Here is a 27,245-nt window from a genome sequence, read left to right on the forward strand (position 1 = left end):
CTTTTAAACCCATGAACTCTTGCCAAATTTAATTTCTAACATGGAAAGTTGCCTTCCTTGTGGCAATTACTTCTTTAAGAAGAGTAAGTGAAATACAAGCTTTTACTCTTGAAGAACCTTTTTTCCAAGAACACAAACAACAAAATTGTACTAAGAACAAGTCCAAAATTCCTACCAAAAGTAGTCTCACCATTCCACATCAATCTAACAGTGGAACTGCTAGTCTTCTTCCCACAGCCAGATTCTGTGGCAGAAAACTCTATATACATTAGATCTCAAAAGAGTTCTAATGTACTACATAGACAGAACTAAACAATTTAGGAAAACAAAACAACTTTTGTTAGCTTTCCAACAGCCACATACAGGCAGTCCTATATCAAAACAAGGTTTAGCAAGATGGATTGTTAGGTGTATACAAACATGTTATATCAAAGCAAAAAGACAACGTTTACTCACTCCTAAAGCATATTCTACAAGAAAGAGAGGTGCAACAATGGCCTTTTTAGGAAATATACCAATGGCTGATATATGTAAAGCAGCTACATGGTCAAGACTTCATACATTTACAAAACACTTCTGTGTTGATGTTTTCTCACAGCAAGCCACTGTAGGACAAGCTGTCCTGAGAACATTATTTCAAACAACTTCAACTCCTACAGGCTATCCACCGCTGTTTTGGGAGGACAAACTGCTTTGTAGTCTATGCATAGCATGTGTATCTGCAGCTAAACGTGCCATTGAATGGAAAATGTCACTTACCCAGTGTACATCTGTTCGTGGCATGTTGTGCTGCAGATTCACATGCACCCTCCCTCCTCCCCGGGAAGCCTGTAGTCTTTTAAGTTAAGCAACACAAAAGGATGATGGACGGAGTGCTGAACAATGCAAACACTCAACCCCAGTCACAGATCTGGGTTTAATCCATTGTTCTTTTGCTCACCATGCCACCCCGGTTTGGACCCAGCCATATGCAAATCAGTCTTGACCCTGTTCCTCATGGGAACTGTCCAGCCCGAACTGCCAAGCCAGGTCCTCCCTGGAACGGAAACAAGCATCCTGGGACCGGTTTCAGGGTTTCACCCTTCATCAGCCAGGCTAGCTTGAATCCAGTGATACAGTGAGCAAGGGACCCACGTCTGGGCATACCCTTCCCACTTAGGGCAACTTTAGCAACACAAAAGGATGATGGACGGAGTGCTGAACAATGCAAACACTCACCCCCCAGTCACAGATCTGGCTTTAATCCATCGTTCTTTTGCTCACCATGCCACCCCAGTTTGGACCCAGCCATATGCTAATCAGTCTTGACCCTATTCCTCATGGGAACAGTCCAGCCCGAACTGCCCAGCCAGGTCCTCCCTGGAACGGAAACAAGCATCCTGGGACCGGTTTCAGGGTTTCACCCTTCATCAGCCAGGCTAGCTTGAATCCAGTGGCACAGTGAGCAAGGGACCCACGTCTGGGCATACCCTTCCCACTTAGGGCAACTTTAGCAACACAAAAGGATGATGGACGGAGTGCTGAACAATGCACTCACTCACCCCCAGTCACAGCTCTGGGTTTAATCCATCGTTCTTTTGCTCACCATGCCACCCCAGTTTGGACCCAACCATATGCAAATCAGTCTTGACCCTGTTCCTCATGGGAACAGTCCAGTCCGAACTGCCAAGCCAGGTCCTCCCTGGAACGGAAACAAGCATCCTGGGACCGGTTTCAGGGTTTCACCCTTCATCAGCCAGGCTAGCTTGAATCCAGTGGTACAGTGAGCAAGGGACCCACGTCTGGGCATACCCTTCCCACTTAGGGCAACTTTAGCAACACAAAAGGATGATGGACGGAGTGCTGAACAATGCAAACACTCACGCCCCAGTCACAGATCTGGCTTTAATCCATCATTCTTTTGCTCACCATGCCACCCCAGTTTGGACCCAGCCATATGCAAATCAGTCTTGACCCTGTTCCTCATGGGAACAGTCCAGCCCGAACTGCCCAGCCAGGTCCTCCCTGGAACGGAAACAAGCATCCTGGGACCGGTTTCAGGGATTCACCCTTCATCAGCCAGGCTAGCTTGAATCCAGTGGCACAGTGAGCAAGGGACCCACGTCTGGGCATACCCTTCCCACTTAGGGCAACTTTAGCAACACAAAAGGATGATGGACGGAGTGCTGAACAATGCAAACACTCACCCCCAGTCACAGCTCTGGGTTTAATCCATCGTTCTTTTGCTCACCATGCCACCCCAGTTTGGACCCAACCATATGCAAATCAGTCTTGACCCTGTTCCTCATGGGAACAGTCCAGCCCGAACTGCCAAGCCAGGTCCTCCCTGGAACGGAAACAAGCATCCTGGGACCGGTTTCTGGGTTTCACCCTTCATCAGCCAGGCTAGCTTGAATCCAGTGGCACAGTGAGTCGTTTAAGTTAACACATTTGTACATATGTATATACATTTTGCATTTGCTCACATCTCTTTTTGCTCTTATATACTTTCTTTACCCTCTGCGGGAAAACAATCTAACAATGGAGTCGATGATCATGCGCAATGGAACCAAGAGGTGGAGTCACTCGATCCGTGATTCTAAAAGACTTCTTCGAAGAAAAACAACTTGTAACACTCCCAGCCCAACACTAGATGTCGGAATTGATATGCATAACATGTGAATCTGCAGCATAACATGCCATGAACAGATGTGCACTGGATGAGTGACATTTTCCATATATACATATATGTCCGATGGTATGTGCAGCTGCAGATACACATGCTGTGCACTGTTCCTGCCATCTAGTGTTGGGCTCGGAATGTTACAAGTTGTTTTTCTTCGAAGAAGTCTTTCCGAGTCACGGGACCGAGTGACTCCTCCCTTTCGGCTCCATTGCGCATGGGCATCGACTACATCTTAGATTGTTTTCTTTCCGCCATCGGGTTTGGACGTGTTCCTCTTCGCTCCTTGATTCGAATCGGGAAAGTATTAAAATCATCGAAAATCCGTCGGTATTGTTGCGTTCGGGACCGATTTCCTATAAATACATCGGCACCGACGAGACAACCACTTAGGCGGCCCTTTGGGGCTTCCGCGCCCAGATGAGGCCTCGTTGGCCCGACCACACCCATCGTCGAAGCCTCCTGGACCGGACCCCCTTCCGTTTCTGTCTGACGTGCCATGCCAATTATCCTTATTAAGACCAGCATCTGGCCTGTAATCTGTGTCTGTCACCGGAGCACAGGGAGGGTACCTGCGAGGCCTTTCGGTCGAAAAAGACCTTGAGAGATCGGCGGGCGAGGCACTTACAGATGGCATCAAAATCGACGCAACACCTCGACGTCGAAGAGGAAGAGATGGCTATCTCTATCCAGGGATCGGAATCTGACGACTCCAAAGGAGAAAGACTGCCGACAGTGGGCCAAAAAGTGAGTGCGCCTGCCCCGACCCAACCCCAAAGTCAGCCAAAAAAGCAGAAGGCCATGGCTCGACCCACAAGAAAAGCGGTGACCAAGTAACATCTTCGGCACTGAAAAAGGCCAAAATCGTGCCGAAGTCTTCCGACTCGAGTCGAGAAACCGCCGTCGAAAAAAGTCGACATAGACTGGTCGAAACCACTAAGCCTCGAAAGAGCCTTTCGGAGCCGAGGCCAACCGTGACCATGGGTATTTCGTTGCTGAGGAAGCCGGCTTCGGAGGCGAAAAAGACTTCTTACACAGAAGAACATGGGCTCTCCAAACAACTTAAAGAGGCACATGTTTGAGCAGCAGCTGGATGTGGAGGAGTTTGATCAAAGTCAACCAAGATTACAGATCCAGAAGGATACTGGAAAAATTCAAACTATCCCTCCTCTCAAATTTAAAAGGAAATTGGCTTTTCACACACACGTAGAGACTGAAACTGATCAGCCAAGAGCAAAGGTGGCTAGAGAAAAGTCACCAACTCCACATTTCTCACCAGAAATATCGCCACGACATTCGCCACAAAGGACAAGGTCGCCATTTGGCACGCCAACTGCACAGTCACCCACACATACTGTGCAAAAACAGGACGATGTAGATCCCTGGGACCTCTACGACCCATCGGTTTCAGACAACAGTCCTGAGTGCTACCCCACAAAGCCATCTCCTCCAGAGGATAGCACCTCCTATACACAAGTACTAACCATTCCATAATGTCACTATGCACTCGGAACCATTGGAGGATGATTTTCTTTTCAATACCCTGGCGTCCACGCATGCGTCAAATCAAAGCCTGCCTATTCTACCAGGCGTGCTTTAGCATGCACAACAAGTTATTCAAGAGCCGGTCAAGGGAAGGGCCATCTCACCGCGGGTGGAGAAAAAATATAAACCACCCCCGTCGGACCCTGTGTTCATTACACAGCAGCTCCCTCCGGACTCTAGTAGTGGGAGCCTCAAGAAAGCGGGCAAACTCGTAATCATCAGGAGATGCACCACCTCCTGATAAAGAAAGCCGCAAATTTGACGCAGCGGGGAAGAGAGTGGCGTCGCAAGCTGCCAACCAATGGCGTATCGCCAATTCACAGGCCCTCCTCATCCGTTACGACGAGCCCATTGGGATGAAATGAACGATATCATTCAGCATCTACCGAAAGAATATCAGAAACGAGCTCAACAGGTGGTTGAGGAAGGACAAGCCATCTCCAACAACTAGATCCGATCGGCACTGGACTCTGCCGATACCGCAGCAAGAACTGTAAACACGGCAGTCACCATCAGGAGGCATGCCTGGCTACGAAGTTCAGGTTTCAAACCTGAAATACAGCAGGCGGTGTTAAACATGCCGTTTAACCAGCAGCAACTATTTGGGCCAGAGGTGGACAGCTCCATTGAAAAAATGAAGAAGGACACAGACACGGCCAAAGCCATGGGCGCGCTCTACTCTTCCCAGTATAGGGAGACATTTAGGAAGCCACAATTTAGGGGAGGGTTTAGACAGCAACCCTCAGAGGCATCCACCTCTCAAACAAAACCCACCTACCAGTCACAATACCAGAGAGGGGGGTTTCGTGGTTCATTCAGGGGACAATTCCCAAGAGCAAGGGGAAAATTTCAGCCTACCAAGCAGACCCCCGGTAACAAACAGTGACTTCAATGTCACACTTCCCTAACACACATCACCGGTAGGGGGAAGATTAACAAAATACCACAAACATTGGTCAGACATAACCACGGACAAATGGGTTCTATCAATTATCCAACATGGTTACTGCATAGAGTTCACACATTTCCCTCCAGATGTTCCCCCAAGAACGCACAAACTGTCAGCACAACATCTGGACCTGCTACAAATAGAGGTACAAGCACTATTAACAAAACAAGCCATAGAACTAGTACCTCACCATCAAAAAGTATCAGGGGTTTACTCCCTATATTTCCTTATTCCCAAAAAAGACAAAACACTAAGACCAATTTTAGATCTCAGGACATTAAACCTCTTCATCAAATCAGAACATTTCCACATGGTCACACTACAAGATGTAGTTCCCTTGCTAAAACAGGGAGAATACATGGCAACACTGGATTTAAAAGATGCGTATTTCCACATACCCATCCATCCATCTCACAGGAAATACCTCAGATTTGTCATACAGGGCAAACATTACCAATTCAAAGTATTGCCCTTCGGGATCACAACAGCGCCCAGAGTATTTACAAAATGTCTAGCTGTAGTAGCAGCTCATATAAGGAGACATCACATGCACGTATTCCCATATCACGACGATTGGCTAATAAAAGCCAACACTCAACACCGGTGTCAAAGTCACACACAATATGTAATAGAAAACCCTAGTTTGTGTAGGGTATCTATAAATTACCAAAAATCTCACTTGCAACCATCCCAAATACAACAATACTTGGGAGCCACATTCAACACACAAAGAGCAATTGCCACTCCAAGCCCACAAAGAGTTCAATCGTTTCAAACTATGGTGTCAAGCATACAACCAAATCACCAGTACACAGTCAGGTTTGTCATGAAACTACTAGGCATGATGTCCTCATGCATCGCTATTGTCCCAAATGCACGGCTACACATGCAGCCCTTACAACAGCAAAACAATGGACGCAGGCACAGGGTCAACTTCAGGATCTAGTGTTGATAGACCGCCAAACACACTCTTCGCTTCAGTGGTGGAACCCTGTAAACTTAAACAAAGGGCGGCCATTTCAAGACCCAGTGCCTCATGCCATTATTACAACAGACGCTTCCATGATTGGGTGGGGAGCACACCTCAACAATCACAATATACAAGGTCAATGGGACAATCAACAAAAACAACTACACCTAAATCACTTAGAACTACTAGCGGTCTCCCTAGCACTAAAAGCTTTTCAAGCCCTTCTAGTCCACAAACACATTATTGTCAAAACAGACAATATGACAATAGTGTACTATCTAAACAAACGGGGGGACACACTCGCTCAACTATGCCTCCTAGCACAAAAGATTTGGCATTGGGCAATTCACAACATTCGTCTGATAGCGCAATATATACCAGGCATTCACAATCAGTTTGCCGACAATCTCAGTCGAGATCACCAGCAAACTCACGAGTGGAAAATACATCCCCAGATTCTACAGGATTACTTCTACCGCTGGGGGACACCAGACCTAGATCTGTTTGCAACAAAAACAAACGCAAAATGCCAAAACTATGCATCCAGGTACCCACACCCTCAGTCCAAGGGCAATGCTCTATGGATCAATTGGTCAGGGATATTTGCTTACGCTTTTCCCCCTCTCCCACTCATTCCTTTCCTAGTCCACAAACTGAGTCAAAACAAACTCAAACTAATACTCATAGCACCAACGTGGGCTCGCCAACCGTGGTTCACCACACTGTTGGACTTCTCAGTAGTACCCCACATCAAACTCCCAAACAGACCAGACCTGTTAACACAACAGATTAGACACCCCAATCCAGCATCGCTCAACCTAGCAATCTGGCTCCTAAAGTCCTAGAATTTGGCTATCTAAACCTTTCAAATGAGTGTATGGAAGTCATTAAACAAGCAAGAAAACCGACAACAAGGCATTGTTATGCAAATAAATGGAAAAGGTTTGTTTTCTACTGCCAATCAAACCAAATCACACTGTTAGATGCTTCCATACAAAACATTGTGAGTTACTTACTACACCTACAAAAAGCAAATCTCTCTTTTTCTTCTATCAAAATTCATCTCACTGCAATCTCTGCTTACCTGTAGATTAAACATACATAGTCACTTTTTAGAATCCCAGTTATTAAAGCCTTTATGGAAGGACTAAAAAGGATTATAACTCCAAGAACCCCACCAGTACCCTCGTGGAATTTTAATATTGTGCTTACACGACTCATGGGCCCACCTTTTGAACCCATTCGTTCTTGCCAAATCCAATTCTTGACTTGGCCGTTAGATGCTTTCATACAAAACATTGTGAGTTACTTACTACACCTACAAAAAGCAAATCTCGCTTTTTCTTCTATCAAAATTCATCTCACTGCAATCTCTGCTTACCTGTAGATTAAACATACATAGTCACTTTTTAGAATCCCAGTTATTAAAGCCTTTATGGAAGGACTAAAAAGGATTATAACTCCAAGAACCCCACCAGTACCCTTGTGGAACTTTAATATTGTGCTTACACGACTCATGGGCCCACCTTTTGAACCCATTCGTTCTTGCCAAATCCAATTCTTGACTTGGAAGGTAGCATTTCTAATAGCCATCACTTCACTACGGAGAGTTAGCGAAATACAGGCGTTCATTATCGAGGAACCATTTATACAAGTACACAAACATAAAGTGGTCCTCCACACAAATCGCAAATTTCTGCCAAAAGTCATTTCACCGTTTCATCTAAACCAAACTGTAGAACCCCCAGTCTTCTTTCCAGAACCAGACTCAGTAGCAGAAAGAGCACTGCATACATTAGACCTAAAGAGAGCTCTAATGTATCACATAGACAGGACAAAATCATTTCGAAAAACTAAACAATTGTTTGTTGCTTTCCAAAAGCCCCATGCTGGTAACCCTATATCCAAACAGGGCATTGCCAGATGGAAAGTCAAATACATACAAACCTGTTACCTTAAAGCTAAAAGAGTTACCCGTTACACCAAAGGCTCACTCCACTAGAAAGAAAGGAGCAACAATGGCTTTTCTAGATAACATATCAATGAGAGAGATTTGTAAGGCAGCCACTTGGTCTACACCTCATACGTTTACCAAACATTACTGTGTAGATGTGTTAGCAACACAAGCCACAGTAGGACAGGCTGTACTAAGAACATTATTTCAAACGACTTCAACTCCTACAGGCTGACCACCGCTTTGGGGAGGATTACTGCTTTGTAGTCCATGCACAGCATGTGTATCTGCAGCTACACATGCCATCGAACGGAAAATGTCACTTACCGAGTGTACATCTGTTCGTGGCAAGTTGCGCTGCAGATTCACATGCGCCCTCCCACCTCCCCGGGAGCCTGTAGCCGTTTAAGTTTCATTAAAATTGTATATATGTAAATAAACATTCCTTTAACACAAACTATGTACATACATATCTATTTTATTGCATGGACATCTTTAGTATCCTCATGCTACCACTCCTACCTCACCCTGTGCGGGGAAAACAATCTAAGATGGAGTCGATGCCCATGCGCAATGGAGCTGAAAGGGAGGAGTCACTCGGTCCTGTGACTCGAAAAGACTTCTTCGAAGAAAAACAACTTGTAACACTCCGAGCCCAACACTAGATGGCCGGAACAGTGCACAGCATGTGAATCTGCAGCGCAACAAGATGGCCGGAACAGTGCACAGCATGTGAATCTGCAGCGCAACATGCCACGAACAGACGTACACTGGGTAAGTGACATTTTCCATATATATATATATATATATAAATATTTCTGATAGATACTTTTAGACGTAGATGGCTCACCTTCTGAAATTCTTCAGGCATCATACTGGATCTGGAAACGTTTCAGCTGTACATTTGTGTGCCGATATCTGGCTCCATTCCATGCTGGAAATGATGCGTGCTGCATGTATAGGCGCAACTCCCGCATGCTGATGTCAGTTCCCTTAATTCCGTGCCACCAGATGTGGAGCCAGAGTGCACTCTCGTGTCTGAGATACTGAGATATTTACCTCTAATATGTCCACATTTTTTCAGTGTGCAAGGGTGTGCCTGTGGTGCCCCAGGTCGAGTCACAACTCTGTCATGCAGAAGCGATTTAAACAGAGCAAAGCTATTGCATGCTTACTAGACTTATCGGCGCTGCCACGCAATATGCAACAACTTACTGCTCCTTTCATGGATTTGGTCAAGCATTCTCATATCTCTGACTTGTCAAGCCCCATCCAGGAATCCAGCAGTTTCGTGATCGAGGCTGTGGTGCCCACTGCAACCAAGATCAAGGGGCCACCCAGTCCAGTGTCCCCACTCCCTGTGCAGCTCCACCTGCTAAAGAGCCCTTAGAAAAACGAAGATCCTCTGTGGGAGGCAGAATCCAGCGATTCTTCATGGGTTGGCAAGCTTCAATATCAGACAGATGGGCCCTGTAGAATGTTTGCAGGGGATGATATGCCTTGCCCTTCCTCTTCCGCACCTCCTACTGTCCATCCAGCAACTGATAGAGGACCATCTCTCCATTTTGTGGCAGGAACTGCCTTTTCTTTTGGACAGAGAGATGTTGAGAAGGGTGCCAGTGCCAGAAGTAGGACGTGGTTGTTATTCCTGCTACTTTCTGTTGCCCAAACTAGACGAAGTCCTGAGGCCTATTCTAGATCTGTGCCCTCAACGCTTTCCTGTGGAAAGATAAATTCAAGATGCTCACACTGGTCTGTCTTGTCTGCCCTTGACACTGGAGACGGGATGATGGTGTTGGACCTACAGGCTGCCTGTTTCCATATACCCGTCTTTAAGCCCATGACCACTACCTACAGTTCGCAATGGGACAACAGCATTTTCAGTTTGCGGGGCTCCTCTTTGGACTCACCAGCCCCTCTTGGGTGTTCATGAAAGTGATTATGGTGGTGGCAGTACAGCTTCAGCAGTCTGGTGTGAGAGTTTCCTCTGCTGCAACAGTTGGCTGCTGAAGACAGGCTCTCCCCATGCAGTCAGCCATATACAGATGTCAGACTCCCTATCAACTTTGGGGTTCACTATCAACGTGCCCATGTCACACCGGAGTCCTCCATTGTTCCCCTTTATTGGAGCTATTCTGGACATAGTTTGGTTTTGTGTCTTTCCTCTGGGAAAGAGCTTCTGGATTTCAGTGAGATAGACTCCGAGGCAGGTGGGACTGATACCCTCTTGCTGATCAAGCTCACCACGTTCCAGTGGGATCTGAAGTCTGTGTACCCAACATCAAGAGGACCTCTCTAACCACATTCAGAATCAGATTCAGAAGAGACTATGAAAGACTTACTTTGATGGTTTCTGAACCACAATGTAGTCAGTGGAAAACTCCTCTCCATTTCCAACCCAGAGTTCACACTGGTTACAGATGTATCACTTCTGTTTTGGGCGACAGTCTGGGAGATAAGAGCCTCTGGTGTGTGGCTAAGTCCTGGCTCCATATCACCCTTCTGGTGCTGAGGACCATCTGCTTGGCATTGAAAACCGTCCTTCCATCCATCATGGGAAGGCTAGTACAGGTGCTCATGGACATCACTGCCATGTGGTGCTTTCACAAATAGGGCACGGTGTGGGGGGGGGGGAAGGTGGAGTTCACATACCCTGTACCAGGGGGCTCTGTGCCCCTGGAAGTGATTGAACTGCTAAGGGATCTTCCTGGTGGTGAACCACTTGGCAGGCTCCTGGAATGCCATGGTGGATGAACTTGGCCTTTGGCGTTTAGCAGGTCATGAGTGGTAGTGGCATCCAGAAGTGGCACAAAGTCTCATCCACAAATAGGAAGACCTTTGGCTCAATCACTTTGCCACTGTCAAGAACTCGCAGTATCACCACTTCTGCACATTGGAGTTTCTAAGGTGACACTCACTTGGAGATGTTTTCCGCTTCAAATGGAATTCAGGACTCCTGTATGCCTTTCCGCCAATACCACTCTTGAAGGCAACTAACGTCAGCTTGAGTGAGTGGTATCTATATAAGCTCTGCATGTCATTTCCATAGTGGAACAGCATCCGTGCAGAGCCGCAAAGCACCACCTACTGGCACGCGGAGGTACTGCTGATCAAGTCTGTAGCCTGGGGAGTATTCAAAAGTATGAGGAATCTACTGCAAGTAAGTCTCTACCAGAAAGACTGTTACCTAAGAAAGTAACTTGTTAATTTTGAAAAAGGTTATGCACATTTAATTTTTGTTTACCTTCTGAATTACTGCATCCCAGTGGAAAGGTAGCAAAACTTACCTGCTATGTAATGACTTCTGATGTATTGCCTGCGATGTAAAGGCAGTGCACCAATAGGATGATCTACAAAGACAGGTGACCTAGAAAACTGGTAGTCTATCAGTGTCTTCCAGTAGGCATGTGTGAGGCAGATGTGTGTTTTGCCCAAGTTGACACTCAAAGCAAACCAAGAAAGAAGGGAAATGTAGGTGCTTGCAACTTTGTATAACAAAGTGACTACCGATGGCATTATGAAACATGAACTGCATGTCTGCGTGCACTTGTATTGCACGTATGGTAATTTACCTTGATTAAATCCGCTCCAGCTAATATTCAGTCATCACATACAAAGTGTTCTCCCTGTTTTAGTTTTGCAGTGGAAAAGGTAAATCATTGGTTATTTTTGTAATTAGCTTTAACTTTCCTTTTCTGTCCCACAGCTATGCACATCTTGACATCTACAGTGGACAGAACAGCAACTTAAATCGGCAGCACCATAGGCTAGAATCTCGCTACAGCAGCAGTTCTGGAGGATCCTATGAAGAAGAGAAAAGTAAAAACTTGTCTGCTTTTTAATATTACATTTTAGAATCCCAACACATTTGCAGATTTTATATATGACTCTTATAAAAGTTTGTGTCACATTTTAAATAACCAATAATTTCTAACACATCAACTTACATTTAATTATGTTGTAGTTTAAGGGCCCTATGCAAAGGTAGTATGAAGCGTATGTGGGTTCAGTATTTTTTCATTGCAATTTGTTCAAGAGGTCACTTGCACATTAACTGTAATTACATAGTGATTTCCCCAGAACCCCAGCTGTAACCCTTTCTCCCCTACAAACGTGATGGTCTTCCTGAATCGGGTCTTCTTGAATTGTATCGGCTCTGTGGCTAAATGCATGCATCAAGTGTCGTTGATTATAGAATCGTCTCATGAGATCTCACGGGACAAGCTGCAGCACCTTCAAAATACAAGTGCAGGACAATAATATGGCATCTTGTGCAAAAAGTCCATAAATGCTTTTCATTTCTTGGTAATAGTGGGACCCATATCTCCCAGAGTGTGCATAGTCTTCTCAAATCCCAGTCTTCCCAATTCCCAAGATACACCACAACTTGTGCTACCGTTCTAACCCCTGCCCCCCATTGGGTGCAAGAGTTGCCCCACAACCCCAGTAGCTTCAGTCTAGCTACAGATAGCAGTAAAAACAGCAACTACTTTGTACTATTCCCTTTGTGTGATGTTGCTCAAAACCTCATTATGAATCTTGACAGTGGCATAGTATGTGGGATAGTGAAAACCAACCTCCACATTCTTTCCAACTTTTCCTGAATGTTTCTTCTCAAAATAATGTCTAACTGATATGCTGATTTACTATCTGTACGGTACTTTTAAGTTTAGCCACCTATCTCTTACTGCTGCTCTCTAAAAAAAAAAAAAATGATGAGCCTCCCCAATTGTTCCTGCTTAGGAAAAATCTTCTAATTATTTTTCCCAATCTACCTGGAATTTCCACTCGTGTTCCACTCCTTGGTCCCACATTATTTGCTCTTAGATGGCAGCTGTTTGTCATTGTCAGCTTTCTGTGAAAGTTTCTACAACAGGGTGAATGCTTTCTTGGCTCTAGAAGTCGACACTTCAGTGAGCTGTGTATGTTGGAAACGCTTGGACTGTTCCACCCTTATACCACTCCTAAGCTACTCAAAGGGATTTATCTTCCTGTTGAGGAAGAGGTTATCCAGCATCATTGGTGGTTTTGACTTAAAAGCCGCACATATCAGAAAATCTATCTCTGCTTATTTTCACCCTACTGTTTGGAAAAAAACAAGAGATTGGCTATTCATTCTTGTTCTTAGCATACTGGTTTGTTACCAGAAAATAATGCCTAAGCTATGTAAAGCACTGCTGTTGATGTGACCTGAAGGCATGAAAATAAAGATCTTCAATGCTGTCCTAAACCGTTACTTTGATAAGTGCAGATAACAGTTGAAGGCAAAACTCATCACAATAGTAAAGAGACCGTCCTGGCAGGACACTGACTATGCATCTGGTTCAAACTCCAAAATGCTTGCCCTAAATTTCAAGCACTAACCTAGATCATAATTATTACATTAGGTTTTTGTGGATGGGTAACATACTTTATTTGACAAAGGGTGCATGTAGGAAGCTGGCTCTTTATATTATATCAAAATGAGATGCCCAGGGGTTCCCTAGAGGCTTAACGGAGGCTAAGTAGATAATACCAATGCTCTCTTTTGTTGTAGTGTGGTGGAGCAGTTAGGCTTATCAGAGGGCAGTGCAAAGTATTTGTTGTACACAAACAGCCCAGGACTTAGGCACACACTCAATGACTAACTCCAGGCCAAATGTTTTTATATAGCAAAAATATATTTGTTACTTAATTCTTAGAACCAAAATATTCTTGTTGCAGGTAAGTACAGTTGTAAGTATGTATCAAGCATAAGTATCAAATGTACTTTGTTTAGGTTTGGCAAGTAAAACACACACACACTGTTTGCCTGGTATTGATGCTAATTAGACAGTGTGTGTTGGGATCCTGCTAACCAGGCCCCAGCACCAGTGTTATTTCCCTAAACTGGACCATTGTTCCCACAATTGGCCCAACGCTGGCACACAGATAAGTCCCTTGTGAAAGGTACCAGTGATACCAAGGGCTCTGTTGCCAGGGAAGATCCCTAAGGGCTGCAGGATGTATTATGCCACCCTAAGAGACCCCTCACCAAACACATGCACCCTGTCGTTGCAGCTTTTGTGTGCTGGTCAGTAGAAATAGGGAAAGTCGACATGGCATCCCCCTCTGGGTGCACTATACCACAGTTGAGGGCATAGCTGCATGAGCAATATGCCCCTACAGTGTCTAAGTCCAATCTTAGACATTTTTAGTGCAGTGTGGCCATATTAAGTACATGGGCTGGGAGTTTGTCATTACGAACTCAACAGTTTCATGATGGCTTCACTAAAGACTGGGAAGTTTGGTATCAAACGTCTCAGCACAATAAACCCACACTGATGACAGTGTTGGATTTATTGTAAAATGCACACAGGGGGCATCTTAGAGATGCCCCCCTGTATTTTACCCAACTCTCTAGTGAAGGGCCGACCAGTCTGTGCAAACCTGGGCAGGCCTACCACTAACAGACAAGTTTCTGACCCCATGGGGTGAGAACCTTTGTGCTCTTTGGGGTCAGGAACAAAACCTGCGCTTGGTGGAAGTGCATCTCCCCCTGCCTCCTCCCCCACCCCATCCATCCCCGGCAGGAACTGCAACACTTGCCGGTGAGCCTTAAAAACTCAGGCCTCCTCCTACAGTGCCCCAGGACACTCAGCTAGTGGAGATGCCTGCCCCCGAACCAAGCCCCACTTTTGGCGGCAGGTCCGGCGGAAAATTAGGAAAAACAAGGAGGAGTGACCACTTCAAGTGGGGCAACCCCTAGGGTGCCCAGAGCTGAAGTGACTGCCTCCTTGCAGAATCCTCCATCTTGTTTTGGAGGAGAGTGACCAATAGGGATAGGACTGTCCCCCTTCCCCAAAGGGAGTGGGCACAGGAAGTGTGTAGCCGCCCTCAGGGACAGTAGCCATTGGCTTTTTCCCTTTGAACCCTGTATCACCCCTAAATCAAGTATTTAGGGGCACCCCTAAACCTTCCTCTTTAGATTCCTGGTGACCTGAAGGACTGAAGAGCCGACCCCAGCAGTGAACACTCCAGACGACAAGCGACTTTGCCCGAGCCCTACTGGCATGCCTACAGCTTCAAGACTCCTGCCACAAAAATGCGAGACATCCTGCAGGACCAGCAACCTCTATAAACCCCCAAAGGATGCCTGCCCAGCAGAGGACCAAGAACTCATGAGGACAGTGGCCCTGTCCATAAGGACAATCAAAGAAGGACTTCAGAACTGCCCTGGATCCGCAAACCATGCCCATTCTGTACCCGACACCCATGGCCTGTGTCCAGGTGGCCCACCAGTCCAGAGGAGGTCCCCAGGTGATTCTAACCATGAGTCGACCCTGGGTTGACCCCTTCTGGCCAACACAATGACGCCTTAATCCAGAGGACGCCCCTGACTGTGACAGGACCCGAAGAAGATTCCCGACGCCCAAAGGTACCCCTGAACATGCAGCTCTCTGGCCTTGGAGAATCCGACAGGCGGTCCAGCAACATCCAGCGAGTGCCTCTGCTACTTGTCCCGCCTCTGGTTTTCTGCAACCGACCCCCTGGACCCAGCCTGCAGCATCTATGTGACCCCCCAGGGCTCCATCATTGAAAAACTGTACCCTGCTCCCGGCTGCCCCTGTGCAGCTGAGGGTGTGTGTTTGGTGCTTTGCTGACCTGTCACCCCCCGCCCAACCCCCGGTGCACAACTAAACTTCCCAGGACTTTATATCTTAGATTCTTGACAAGTTGGAGGTATTTTCCATAATTGTTAAGTTTTTGTGATTGATCATGAATCTTTACTGGAATTGTTCAGCATAGTCAGTTCTGAGTAAACTGTTTTTAATGAAGAGGCATGTTCTGCAATGTGTAGTTTAAGCCACCAGGCTATTGGCTATTTTTGTTCTTGTTGGACTTATGGCACTCATTGCTGGTAGCCCAGGATACACCAACGTTAGTGGACTAGCATATAGGCTCATTGTTGCTGTGGCTCTTTGATTCAGAGTACTAGCGTGATTTGAGAAGATGTTGCCTAGGTCAATTAACAGATGAGAGTTATCCATGGACTAGCTAGCTGATCTTCAGCTGTGGCTGGTTCTGTGTGCCGTTAACTTTGTGCATTTATCAATAAAGAGTGTTGAAATGCAGGTTCTGGTGTCCGATTCAGCTGCTGCCTGCCATAGATGGTTGTTTTCAGAGTATGAACCGGAAATATTAAAGCTGGATATCGGTGGCTTTCTGGTAGGCCCTGTCCTGTTAGTATAAAGGGGGCAGGTGTTGACTAGGTAGTTCTAGGTATCCCCTGTAACCAACTCTGAGTTAGCAATAATGTCTTGTACCTCCGTGTGGTACTGAAACAGTCAGGGTGGGGTGGGGTTTCTGGGTCCTACGCCAGTAGCTGCTACATTTTTAGAAGTGGCTGAATACTCAGGGCATCTCTCTGGTCTTCCAACACCTGCTGGAATCTCTAAATGGCAGGACATACTAACCCAGCCGCCATTGCTTAAGTAATCATAAATGGCTGTAACACTTAAAGGTGTCACTGAGCATCCTCTGCTCTTTAAAGTTCAAAGGGCAGTTCTCCAATGGAGACTTTCTGCCTTGATTGGGACTCTTGTACGTCTTTCTGCCCCTATCTCTTCTACCCAGCCTACTGAAGATGATCAAGAAAGACCAGACCCGTTTTATCCTAGTGCCAGCAGCAGCGGTAATTCCAGCTCCAATGGCGTATATTAAAGTTGCTGCAGTTAAAAAGCTGTGGCTGTGGACTTTGGGAGGAGGGTATGCTTCCTAGAACTTCTGGCCATACTTCCAACTCCTCTGACCATTTGCCAGGACCTGCTGTCACTCAAAGGGACGAGTCTTGCATCCAGTCCTGCAGAACCTTCACCTCCATAGATGGAGGTTAAATGACAGTAGCTGATGCTGTTCGTTCTTTCTCCTGAAGTAGTTTGCGTCATCTTGACAGCTAGGTGTTCCTTCACCAGAACTGTATATGTAAGATCCTGGGAGAAGCCTATTGTATATTATTCCTTCCTGAACATTCACCCCTTACAATCCAAGCTATCTGACATCCTCATGAATTATCTCTCTCTAGGTCATCAAGACCTTGCTGTGGCAGCAGTTAAAGGTTATCTTTTAGTCTTCCTATATTATCAGGTCAGCCATCCCTGTCAAATCACCTGTTATGGTAGATGTCTTGAAGATGCTGACCTACAGGTTTCCACTAACACCTTTTGTAAAGCCTTAATTAGGTTCCCACATTGATGTGCTTGCCCTTTGAAACGATGCACAGCTTCTTTCTTTACCTGCTGACCATAAATAGTTTCTCATTGCCATGACATCTGCTCGACTGGTGGACAAACTCCAGGCTTTGTCCATGCAGCAAAGATATCATCCTTCTTCCCAGCCTAGTTGATCCTCCTTACAAAAGCTGCATTCCTGCCGCCTGTAGTCACACCCTTCCATGGTCATTACCTTGCCAGCTATTTTCGCTATCTCACGCCTCTTAGTAGGAGGAACAACTCCACTATCTTCATTCTAGCATTGCCCTCAGCTTTGACATCGATCGGACCAGGGACCATATATTGAACGACTAATTTGTATAGTGGCCCCGGCGTCACATCTGTGATCGAATGAACCTGATGTGCCACCTAGCCACACAATTTATATCACAAATTCTATAGCTCCACTGAGGTGCTTGGGGAAATTTACAACGTGAGGAATCTAGGTAAGTAACTTGTTCTTGTGGTGGATAGTCGCTGTCCTCCCAACTTTCTTTTCTGTGCAGTTTCCTCTTTTTAACATCTAAGATGGTCTTAAGTTAGTATCCAGCGTGGCACTTGTATGCCGCTCCCCTCTCCCACTTCTGGGGTGTTAGGGTGCCAGCATGGAGCAACATTGTCAACTAGCAGTGTGTGAAAGCGCTGCTGTGAAAACAAATCTCCAGAACCAGTATCTCTCCTTGGAAGGTTGAGACCGCTGTGGTAAGCAACAGTATCCACCAGAAAGAGCATTATGAAAGGCAAGTGACTTGTTCTACAAGTAACTTTTCCTTTTGTTATGATTTTAATGAATGGCCAAGAGTATTTTTTTTTTTTTTGTCATTTGTGTCTTAGAGTGGCTAAGGGACCACTAAAGCGTTAGCAAAAGCTGAGGGAGGCCCCCACTTGAAGAGGACAGGAACATCTCCACCTGCCTCATTACAGCCCACAAGCTACTCTTGACCAAACCAGCCAAAACTGAAAAGGGAGCTTTTCGTGAGAACCTTCTACTCAGCTTTCCACTGACAGCTGTTGGTATAGACACAAATCATTGGGCACTCCCCACAGCATTACAGACTGTACCTTTTTTACTGTAACACCCATAATTTTGTTATTTTCGATCTGGAAGTGTTTCTGTCTAATTGGTTAATCTTTGTAACAGAGCTGGTCCACTCTGCTAGTGTCGGAGGAGAAGGGAGCACCTACCTCATGCATATTTCCTGTTGTGCTAATAGTATTAATTGTAAAAGTAAGTGTTTCTACGACTTATGCACGTTTGGGGAAAAACCCACCAACATCTAAAATACCAAAAAATAACCAAAGGAAGGCTTACCTCTACTTCTAAGCCCACAACCTCTAAAAGCACCTTACCAACCTCTTGTCAAGAGTAGGATCCCTGGTCACTGCCAGAACATATAGACATCATCTGCTCTTTCCTCATCACACTTGTAGCACCTCCTCTCCCACTCATTTTTGCCAGTTTTTTCAGTGTCTAATATGCTCTGTGTACCTTGAAAAGATGGTTTCTTCTTATGGGTGCAGATTTACGAACTTTCCAGAGCATAGACATTGATACTTGCCATAGAGTCGTGACAGCAGGTCCCTTCCCTAGATCTCCATAGGCAAGCTGCATTCTTATTCCCCAGGATCGAATACCACTATGAGACCTTGTTACGTCTCAGTATAACATCTTGCAGTTTTATATCCCAAATGCTAGTCTTTCTCAATCTTCAAAGAGCCTTTCGCCCAGCTCACCAACTGATAGTATTTGAATTTAGACAGAGTCCCCATAGTTCTGTCTACCTAGGACCACGGATGCAAAACATTCCAAGACCTGATTTGTCCCCAGTTATTGACCCTGTTCTCCCTCAACGGGGTCGGTGGCTTATCTTTAAGAAATTCCCAGATTGGGCCAAAATTGCTGTAATAAGGTATTCCCAATGTCTTCCTAACATAATACCAAACTCTGCTCGCTGCTTCTAGAATCTTTAATTTGACCTTTTTGAAGTACTCTGGGTGGCCGAATTTGTATAGAAAATGACCCCTCTCCTTGAATAAATGGTTTGTCAAGGCGCTTAAGGGGGAAGTAAAGGTGGACCTGTTCCAAAAGGAGGCCTCTTATATTTTCTTTTTAGTTGAAAAGCCAGACAGTAATCTGGGCTTGCTATTCCTCCCTGCTCCGTTTTCCTGCAAAGCTTCTGCTGTGCAGTTCTTGCCCCTCTTCTAGTCCAAATGAAGCTACTCCGTTCCCCCTGAAACATTTTACACAGACTGCTTTAAATTCCAGAGGTATTGCATTAAAAAGGAAAGTAAATTTTGGTGGAATCAACATTTTCAATAAGTTAGATTTGCTCAGGAAAGGCAGTGGAAGCCCACCCCACACCTTGAGCATTTTTCTGTACATGGTTGCAGCTTGTTAACATTTGTCAGTGCTGTTTTGTCAAGGTTTGTCATCACTTGAACCCCTAGGTACATAATCTTTTTTGTTTTTGTTTACCAGGGGGCTTCCTTGCCTAATTTTCCACAGCATAATTTCTTTCTTTTGTTTAACGCTAAAGCCTGACAGCTTTCCGAAGCCTTCTAATGTGTTAAGAATCGTTGGTAGTGAGGTTTCCAAGTCTTTCGTATAGATCTTTAAATCGTCAGCATATAAGGCCACCTTCTTCTTCCACCCATATTAATCAAAAGGGATAATACCCTGGTTGGACCGGATTTGGCCAGTGGCTCTATATAGAGGTTGAAGAATAGGGGAGAAAGTGGGCACCCCTGACTGGTCTCTCTTCCTATCTTAAACTGCTTAGACAGGTTTCCATTAACCAGGACCCTGGCCACTGGTTTATATAAATACCCTGATAGCTCTGGAGAAGACCTCCCCCAAATTACATCGGCGGATCGCGCTATGCAAAAAAGACCAGTTGACTCTGATGGAGGCCTTTGCTGCTTCGAAAGTAAGCACCACCAGTGCAAAGGGTATCCTTAGTAGCTAGGGCAGTAGCCCCAAAAAGATCATGAGGCAACTCTTATAATTGCCTCCCATTAATAAAACCCTTCTGATCTTTATGGATTAACGACCCCAGTATCTTTTCCAGTTGCATGGCCAGAATCTGGGTATAACTCTTGTAGTCTATGTTCTGGAGAGCTATTGATCTATACAACTCACGTTTTGGCTCTTTGCCTGGCTTTAATATTAAGCTTATAGTAGCCTTGTCCCAAGAATTCGGCATGATCTCTTCTTCAAAAAAGACTTGGTTCATCACCTCTACCAGGACTGGCACCAGCTCTGATTTTAATACAGTGTATAGTTTGTTTAGTAGAGTATCGGGCCCCCTGCCTTCCCCATTTTTTTATTTCTTAATTGTGTCCGGTACCACCTCTGTTATCTTTACTGCCAAAGCCTGCCTTGCTTCATCTTGTAAAGAGGGGACTGCAGCTTTGTCTACGTAATTCTATATCAGATCCGCAGCTGCCTGACAATCATCTGTATACAGGGTTTGGGAGAAAGAGGTAAAAGCCTGTTCTTTCTCTCTTTCAGCAGTTACCATATTGCTGATTCTTTTATTAAAAATAACCCCTATAGTATTTCTAGACTCTCCCACTTTCTCAACTTCCAAGCTAGTAGCTTGCTACATCCCTTCCCATATTCATAATTAGCCATTTTACTTGCCTCCCATTTTTTTTTCTTCAATTTAATCTCTAAGTAGTTTGTAAAGTCAGTCCTAACCCCTTTAATCTGTTCTTCTAGCTCTGCGCCCCTCTTATTTATAGCCAGGTCAAATTGGCTTTGTAAGTGAAAAATGGTGTGTTCAAGGTGCCTTATTTTTCCCTTCTCCGCCTTGCTAGAATAGGCCGCAAGGCTAATAAGTCTACCTCTGATAAACGCCTTTGAGGCGTCCCTTACAACATGAATAGAGGCCCTCCCTTGATTTAATTGAAAGTATTCCTTAGTGTGTCATGTTTCAAATTTTCTATAACTTGGTGTTCCAGCAGGAGTACACAACTGACTGTTATCCTAGGGTAAGCCTGAGATTTGTTTAACTGAAGTTGTAATCTAATGGCAGAGTCCTCAGAGATGTTCAGGGATATGTTCAACTCTTTCGACATTCCCCTTTATTGTCATGGCTATCAAAAAGTAACCAATTAGTGAGGAGTGTCCATACTTTTTTATTGTGAAAAGAAAACCTTAGACCCGCACCTCCATTTGATCGCCAAATGTCTAGTAAGCCAATATCTGTCATCAACAGACCCACTACAGCTCTCATTCTGGGGGAATTTGCGGTTGGTGTTCTAGATGACTTATCTAAGACTGGATCAGTTAATACATTAAAATCACCCCCTAAGATAATTGGAACATTGACCTCAAGTAAATGATTGTAATCATTTGATCAATGATATAAATCATAAAGTAAATCTGGGTCATTTAAGTTTGTTGCCATCATATCACACAAAAGCCAGCAAAATACCATGGGTGTTTTCCTTTAAAATCGCCACTTTTCGTTGGGGTCAGTTGAAGGCTCACCCAGTGTGGCCCTTACAGTTTTCTTACAGAGAATCACTATCCCCTTAATGCAGCATGATTGATCTTTGCAGGCATATTGAATGACCAAGTTTTGTTTTTTCATGATGTCTTCAGTCTCCACTTTTAATTAATGAGTCTCCTGTAGGAGAATCACTTCCTCATTCGCCAACCTCAAATATTCTCCGCCTCGTGCTTTGAACCCTCAGGCCATTCACATTCCATGAAATAACCCTCAAGGGAGTTGATGTAGACTTAGCCATAATTACCCAAGTAAACATTGTGCTTATCTAAGCTCCCAAATATGCCTCTCCAGTCAAAGACAGCTTTTTTTCCCTTTTTCTCCCATAAAAAAAGAAAATACAAAATTAGCTGTGTTCCCTGATCCCCACCCTGCGGATCCTTCCCCGTAGCAATTAGCTGAAATCTACTGATTTGTCCTAAATGAGCTCTTCATCCCTGGATGGCTTCAGTTTAAATTATTGCTTGCCTTAATTTGTTCCACTAGAACGCCCGTCTTGCTGGTATCTCGGAAGTTATACATATTATTCAGCCACATAATTCTCAAGGTGGCCGGAAAACACATCTGTGCTGTAGCTCCTAATGAATAAAGATCCTATGTAAACTATCCGAGGTCCGTGTGCCTGTGCTGTGTAGCTCTAGAGATATCTGATCTAAAATGAAAAGACCAATCCCTTTTGAAAATGTATCAACTTTAAGTGTTTCTGATGATATCTTTTCCTTTATATGGAGTAGGTTTTAAAATGTATTAGTATTCTTATGGGGTTTTTCCTACCTTCGCTCTTCTTAAAGGGGTCTCTGTGGAACCTTTGGATATCCTCTACTTATGCTAGTTGATCTATGGATGGAATAAACTCCTTTATCAGGCCTATCACAAAAATTTTGTAATTGTCCTCTTCCAGCACATTTAGGACTCTCAGATTATTTCTCCATATATCGTTCTCTAAGATCTCAAGTTTCTCACACATGTCCTTCCCGCCCTTTTTTAAGTTCCATAGTTCCTTGCGGTTCTGATCAAGCACCCTGTTCAGTTCCTTCACCTTAGTTTCCATTTCTCCGATCCTGTCAGTCAGAGCATTAATTTTCACTTCTATAGCCTCGCATGACTCATTGATTTTTATTTTTTATTTTTTTTTCCTTGATTTTTTTTCTTCCTTTTTTTTTTTTTTTCTGATACTGCAAATTTTCCTCTAATCTCCTCTGTTAATTTCATGAGCAAATTCTGCTAACTAGCTCGTTCTTCGCACACAGGAGACTTATGAAATTTCTTGGGTCTTGGCCATGTCTTGAGCCAACATTTGAAATGTATTTGCTGCCTCAAAAGCCCCAGGCCCCATTTCTTCAGAGGGGCTGATGCTTCCATTAACCTGCATTTATTTACACTTCTAGATCCCCCCCTCCCTTCCTGTAATTTCAAAAAAGATCTTAGTAAGGGTGTAATCCTGATCCGTTCCATGCTTCTCCCACCCTTCTGATTGATGCCACCCCTCTTTTTCTTGATGTAATGCGCTGGCCTAAACCCTCTCAATGGCCCTGTAGGGCATCAGAATTGGCAGCAGTCAACAAGTGGAATATGTTTTCTCTCTCCCACCTTAACCCATGCTGCCTGGTTTCTTAATAGGTCATTTTTGAGTGGCAATTCTGTGTTGCTGAGGCTCCCTACTTCTGTCCCTGCCCCACCGCGACTGCAATTTGTCCCTTAACTGTGAGGCCAAACTTATGCCTAAGCTGGCTACATGATGTATGTGCATTTTTCCTACCTCGCCCGTGACCTCTTGCAGGAGTCGTATGCTGTTCGAGATGTCCTCTCCCTGATTTATGCTCCTGCTCCTCTTGCCTCTGGGCCGGCGTCACCCAGCCTTCCCCTTTGCTTTGGCCTCTCCCGTACAGCTCGTGCTAGTGCTAACCTCTCTATATATTTATATTTTGACCAGTTTTTCTTTTGTTCTAAAAGGAAACACGCAATTTAAAGACTTACTTCAGAATACAAATGAGTAATGTGTGGTTCGTAAAACTTTGTGAAGATTGCTGTTCTCTGATGAGCACATTTGAGTCTTCACTGGTTTTGATTGATTGCAAGAGTCGAGTTTGATATGCAGACATATGGAGCTCCGAATTCAGTGCAGCATTAGAGAGCAGGTAACTGAGATACAGAAGCCACAATATGTTTTTAAATGTAATGTTGTAAGCTGGCCTGGTGTGTGGTAAGCATCTATGGTGTCATCACCTTATACCAGGTATCCCCTATTAGTGAAGTGTAGACAGTGTCTAGGAAGCCAGGGCTCTCTCTAAAGGTAGCTGTGGGTGAGCAGCCAAGACGTATCTTTGAGACATGCAAAGCTTATGCAATACTACTACAGTCACACAGCACTTACACACATGAAATAACTACACAGTGTTACAAAAATAAAGGTACTTTATTATAGCAACACAAATACTAAAATACTGAATAGGGAATACTCTAATAGGAGGTAAGTAAACACTATTACATACACATTAGAAGTCGGTGATTAGCATAAAAAGCAATAGCAAGAAGTAAAAACAATAGGAAATATTGAAGGCCCTAGGGGGAGAGAAAACCATATACTAAGTAAGTGGAATGTGAAATGTAGTCCCTCACCCTAGAAGGTGAAATCGGTAGAGGGGAGCTGGAGGAACTAGGAACCCCAAAAGGTAACTACCAGAGTGCCCCCCAGTGACCGGGAGAGAAGAGGTAAGTACTTTGTTATTCCCCAAACCCACAGGAGAACTTTGGAAAAGGACTGCAAGACTAGAAGAAACCAAAGGTGAATCCTGACAAAAGAGGGACCTGCAAAAGAAGGCAACAGAGTCCAGTTTGAGTTTGAGTGCCCAGCTGTGGCTGGAGCCACAAGCCACTACCCACCCTTCTGTGGATGCAGGACCAGGTTGATGGTAGATGAAGAAAATCAGCAGTGCAGCCCAAGAACAGCAGAGGAGTTCCAGAAGTGATGTCCCACGTGGGCGGTCGTGATGCAGTCAGTAGTATTGCTGGAAAGCCACCAACAAGCCTTGGCAAATGCAAGAATCTGAGAAGAAGGTTTTGCAAGGATGAAGACCAGCAAGGCTCAGGTGTCTCGCCTCAAGGAGGGGAGTCAAAGGTGTCCCTCAGCAGCTGGGAGAGTCACAAGAAGAGGAGGCAGCCCCCACAGGCAGCAGGCACAGGAGTCGCAGTGAGGCCCACTCAGCAGACCTGACGAGAGTACCACGTCGCTGGAGCAGCAGGAAGGAGACAGTGCTTTGTAGGGTAGAGTCCTGGAGTCTGGGACTACCTGGAGCCTGAAGATTCCTTGGAGGAGGAACAAACCAGCCTTTGTAGCTGCATGATTCGCTGTGTACAGGGGTACCATCTAGCAAGGAGAGTCAAGGGCTTACCGTCTCCCAAGTTGAACAGCTGGTAAAGAGGACCAAAGGGACCGCTCCAGACCACCACCTGTGATGCCGGATCCCTGCAGTTCTGGAGAAGAGGGTATCCACGCAGCTGGTCGTCATCGTAGTTGGTGCCTACAAATGCAGGGGATTGACTCCTTCAATCCAAGGGAGATTCCTTCTTGCTTCTTGTGCAGGCTGAAGACTCAGCACCCTCAGAGGATGCACAGCCAGGGAAATGCTGCAGTTGCTGGAAGGAGCCGGAGTAACAATGTTGCAGAGCGGAGTCTTTGCTGGAGTTGCAGATTGTCTGTTCCTGGAGAGTCCAGTTGAGATCCCGGTGGCCAGAAGATGAAGTAAACGATGTAGAGGAGTCCTGCTGGAATCTTGCATGTTGAATCTGAAGACCCACCCATGAGGGAGACCCTAAATAGCCCAGCAAGGGAGATTGGTCACCTAGCAGGGTGACCACCTATCAGGAGGGGGCTGTGACGTCACCTGCCTGGCTTGGCTACTCGGATGCTCCCAGGGGTCTCTTCCCACCTAGGATTCAAGATGGCAGAATCAAGTGGTCATTCCCTTTTCCATTGTCCAGTTTTGTGCCAAAGCAGAGGTCAGGAGTCCCTGGACTGGTGCAAAAAGGTTTATGCAAGGAGGGCACAAAATGTGCCCTTCAAAGCATACCAGTGACTTGGGGAGGCTACCCCTCCCAAGCTATGTAACACCTATTTCTAAAGGGAAATAGTGTTGCCCCGCTCTCCCAAGGGAAATCCTTTGTTCTGCCTTCATCTGCTTGAGCTGATCAAGCAGCAGGGGAGCAGAAACCTGTCTGAGGGGTGGCAGCAGTGCGGGCTGCCCAGAAAACCATGAAAGACTGGTAGGAGCAATGCTGGGTGTCCTCTAAGGAGCCCCCAGAGTGCATGGAATCATACAACCAATACTGGCAACAGTATTGGGGTATGATTCCGACATGTTTGAAACTAAACATGCCGAGGTTCGGAGTTGCCATTATGTAGCTGGACACATATAGTGACTTATGTCCAGTACACGGGTAAAATGCCTTCCCCGCACTTACGAAGTCCAGAGAAATGGAGCTGGAGTTTGTGGAGGCACCTCTGTTAATGCAGGGGTGTCCTCACACACGGGTACCTGCACCCTGCCCTCTGGGCTAAGAGGGCCTGCCATAGGGGTGACTCACAGTGACCTGTAGTGAAAGGGGGCATGCGTCTTTTAACAAAGGCTGCAATGGCAGGCCTGCAGACACATTTTGCATGGGTTTCCATGGGTGGCACAATACATGCTGCAGCCCATGGAGAACCGACATCTAGTGTTGGGCTCGGAGTGTTACAAGTTGTTTTTCTTAGAAGAAGTATTTTCGGAGTCACAGGATCGAGTGACTCCTCCTCTCGGTTCCATTGCGCATGGGCATAGACTCCATTGTTAGATTGTTTTTTTTCCGCCATCGGGTGCGGACGTGTTTCCCCTCGCTCCGTTATTTCAATTTGGAAAACCTTAGAAAACCTTCCTTTTCGTCGGTATTGTTTCGATTGCGTTCTCCATCTAGCATCGAACCAGTAGAACCGTCGGAAACTTATTTTTGTTCGCCCTTTGGGGCGCCCAACTCAGGCCTATTCCGGCCTACCGCGTGGAAAGCCTGATGGATTGGACTCCATTCCGATTCTGCCCTCTGTGCCACGCGAAGTATCCCTATTCAGACCAGCACTTGGTTTGTAACTTGTGCCTTTCTCCAGGCCATCAGGAAGAAAACTGTGAGGCCTGTCGATCGTTTCGTTAAAAAAAAAGACTCTGAGATCACAGAGCCCGAAGACTCGAAATGGTGTTGAAAAGCAGTGAACATCTTGATGTCGCTGAAGAAGAGCAGGCGCAGACAGCAGTCTCCACCTGAGACACAGACTCCGAGCAGGAATCTGAGGATGACAGACCCATCACAACTGGCCAGCATGTGAGTACGTCTTCCCCTGCACAAAAAACATTCTAAGGCCTTGGGTACACCACTTCCAGAAGGACATGATTC

At 45.5% G+C, this 27,245-nt stretch overlaps 1 protein-coding gene across 12 annotated transcripts in view; it reads left to right on the forward strand.

The window, feature by feature from the left end:
• Positions 1 to 27,245, forward strand: part of FRYL (FRY like transcription coactivator) — a 1,894,812-nt gene that overhangs the window by 1,087,026 nt on the left and 780,541 nt on the right. For all 12 annotated transcript variants that reach the window (XM_069201557.1, XM_069201569.1, XM_069201550.1 and 9 more), the window contains one exon: positions 11,787 to 11,899. In XM_069201557.1, the coding sequence (XP_069057658.1) occupies positions 11,787 to 11,899 (113 nt within the window). The remainder of the gene's footprint in view (positions 1 to 11,786; positions 11,900 to 27,245) is intronic.

The sequence above is a fragment of the Pleurodeles waltl genome, chromosome 1_2, assembly GCF_031143425.1.
Source record: "Pleurodeles waltl isolate 20211129_DDA chromosome 1_2, aPleWal1.hap1.20221129, whole genome shotgun sequence".
NCBI lineage: Eukaryota > Metazoa > Chordata > Amphibia > Caudata > Salamandridae > Pleurodeles > Pleurodeles waltl.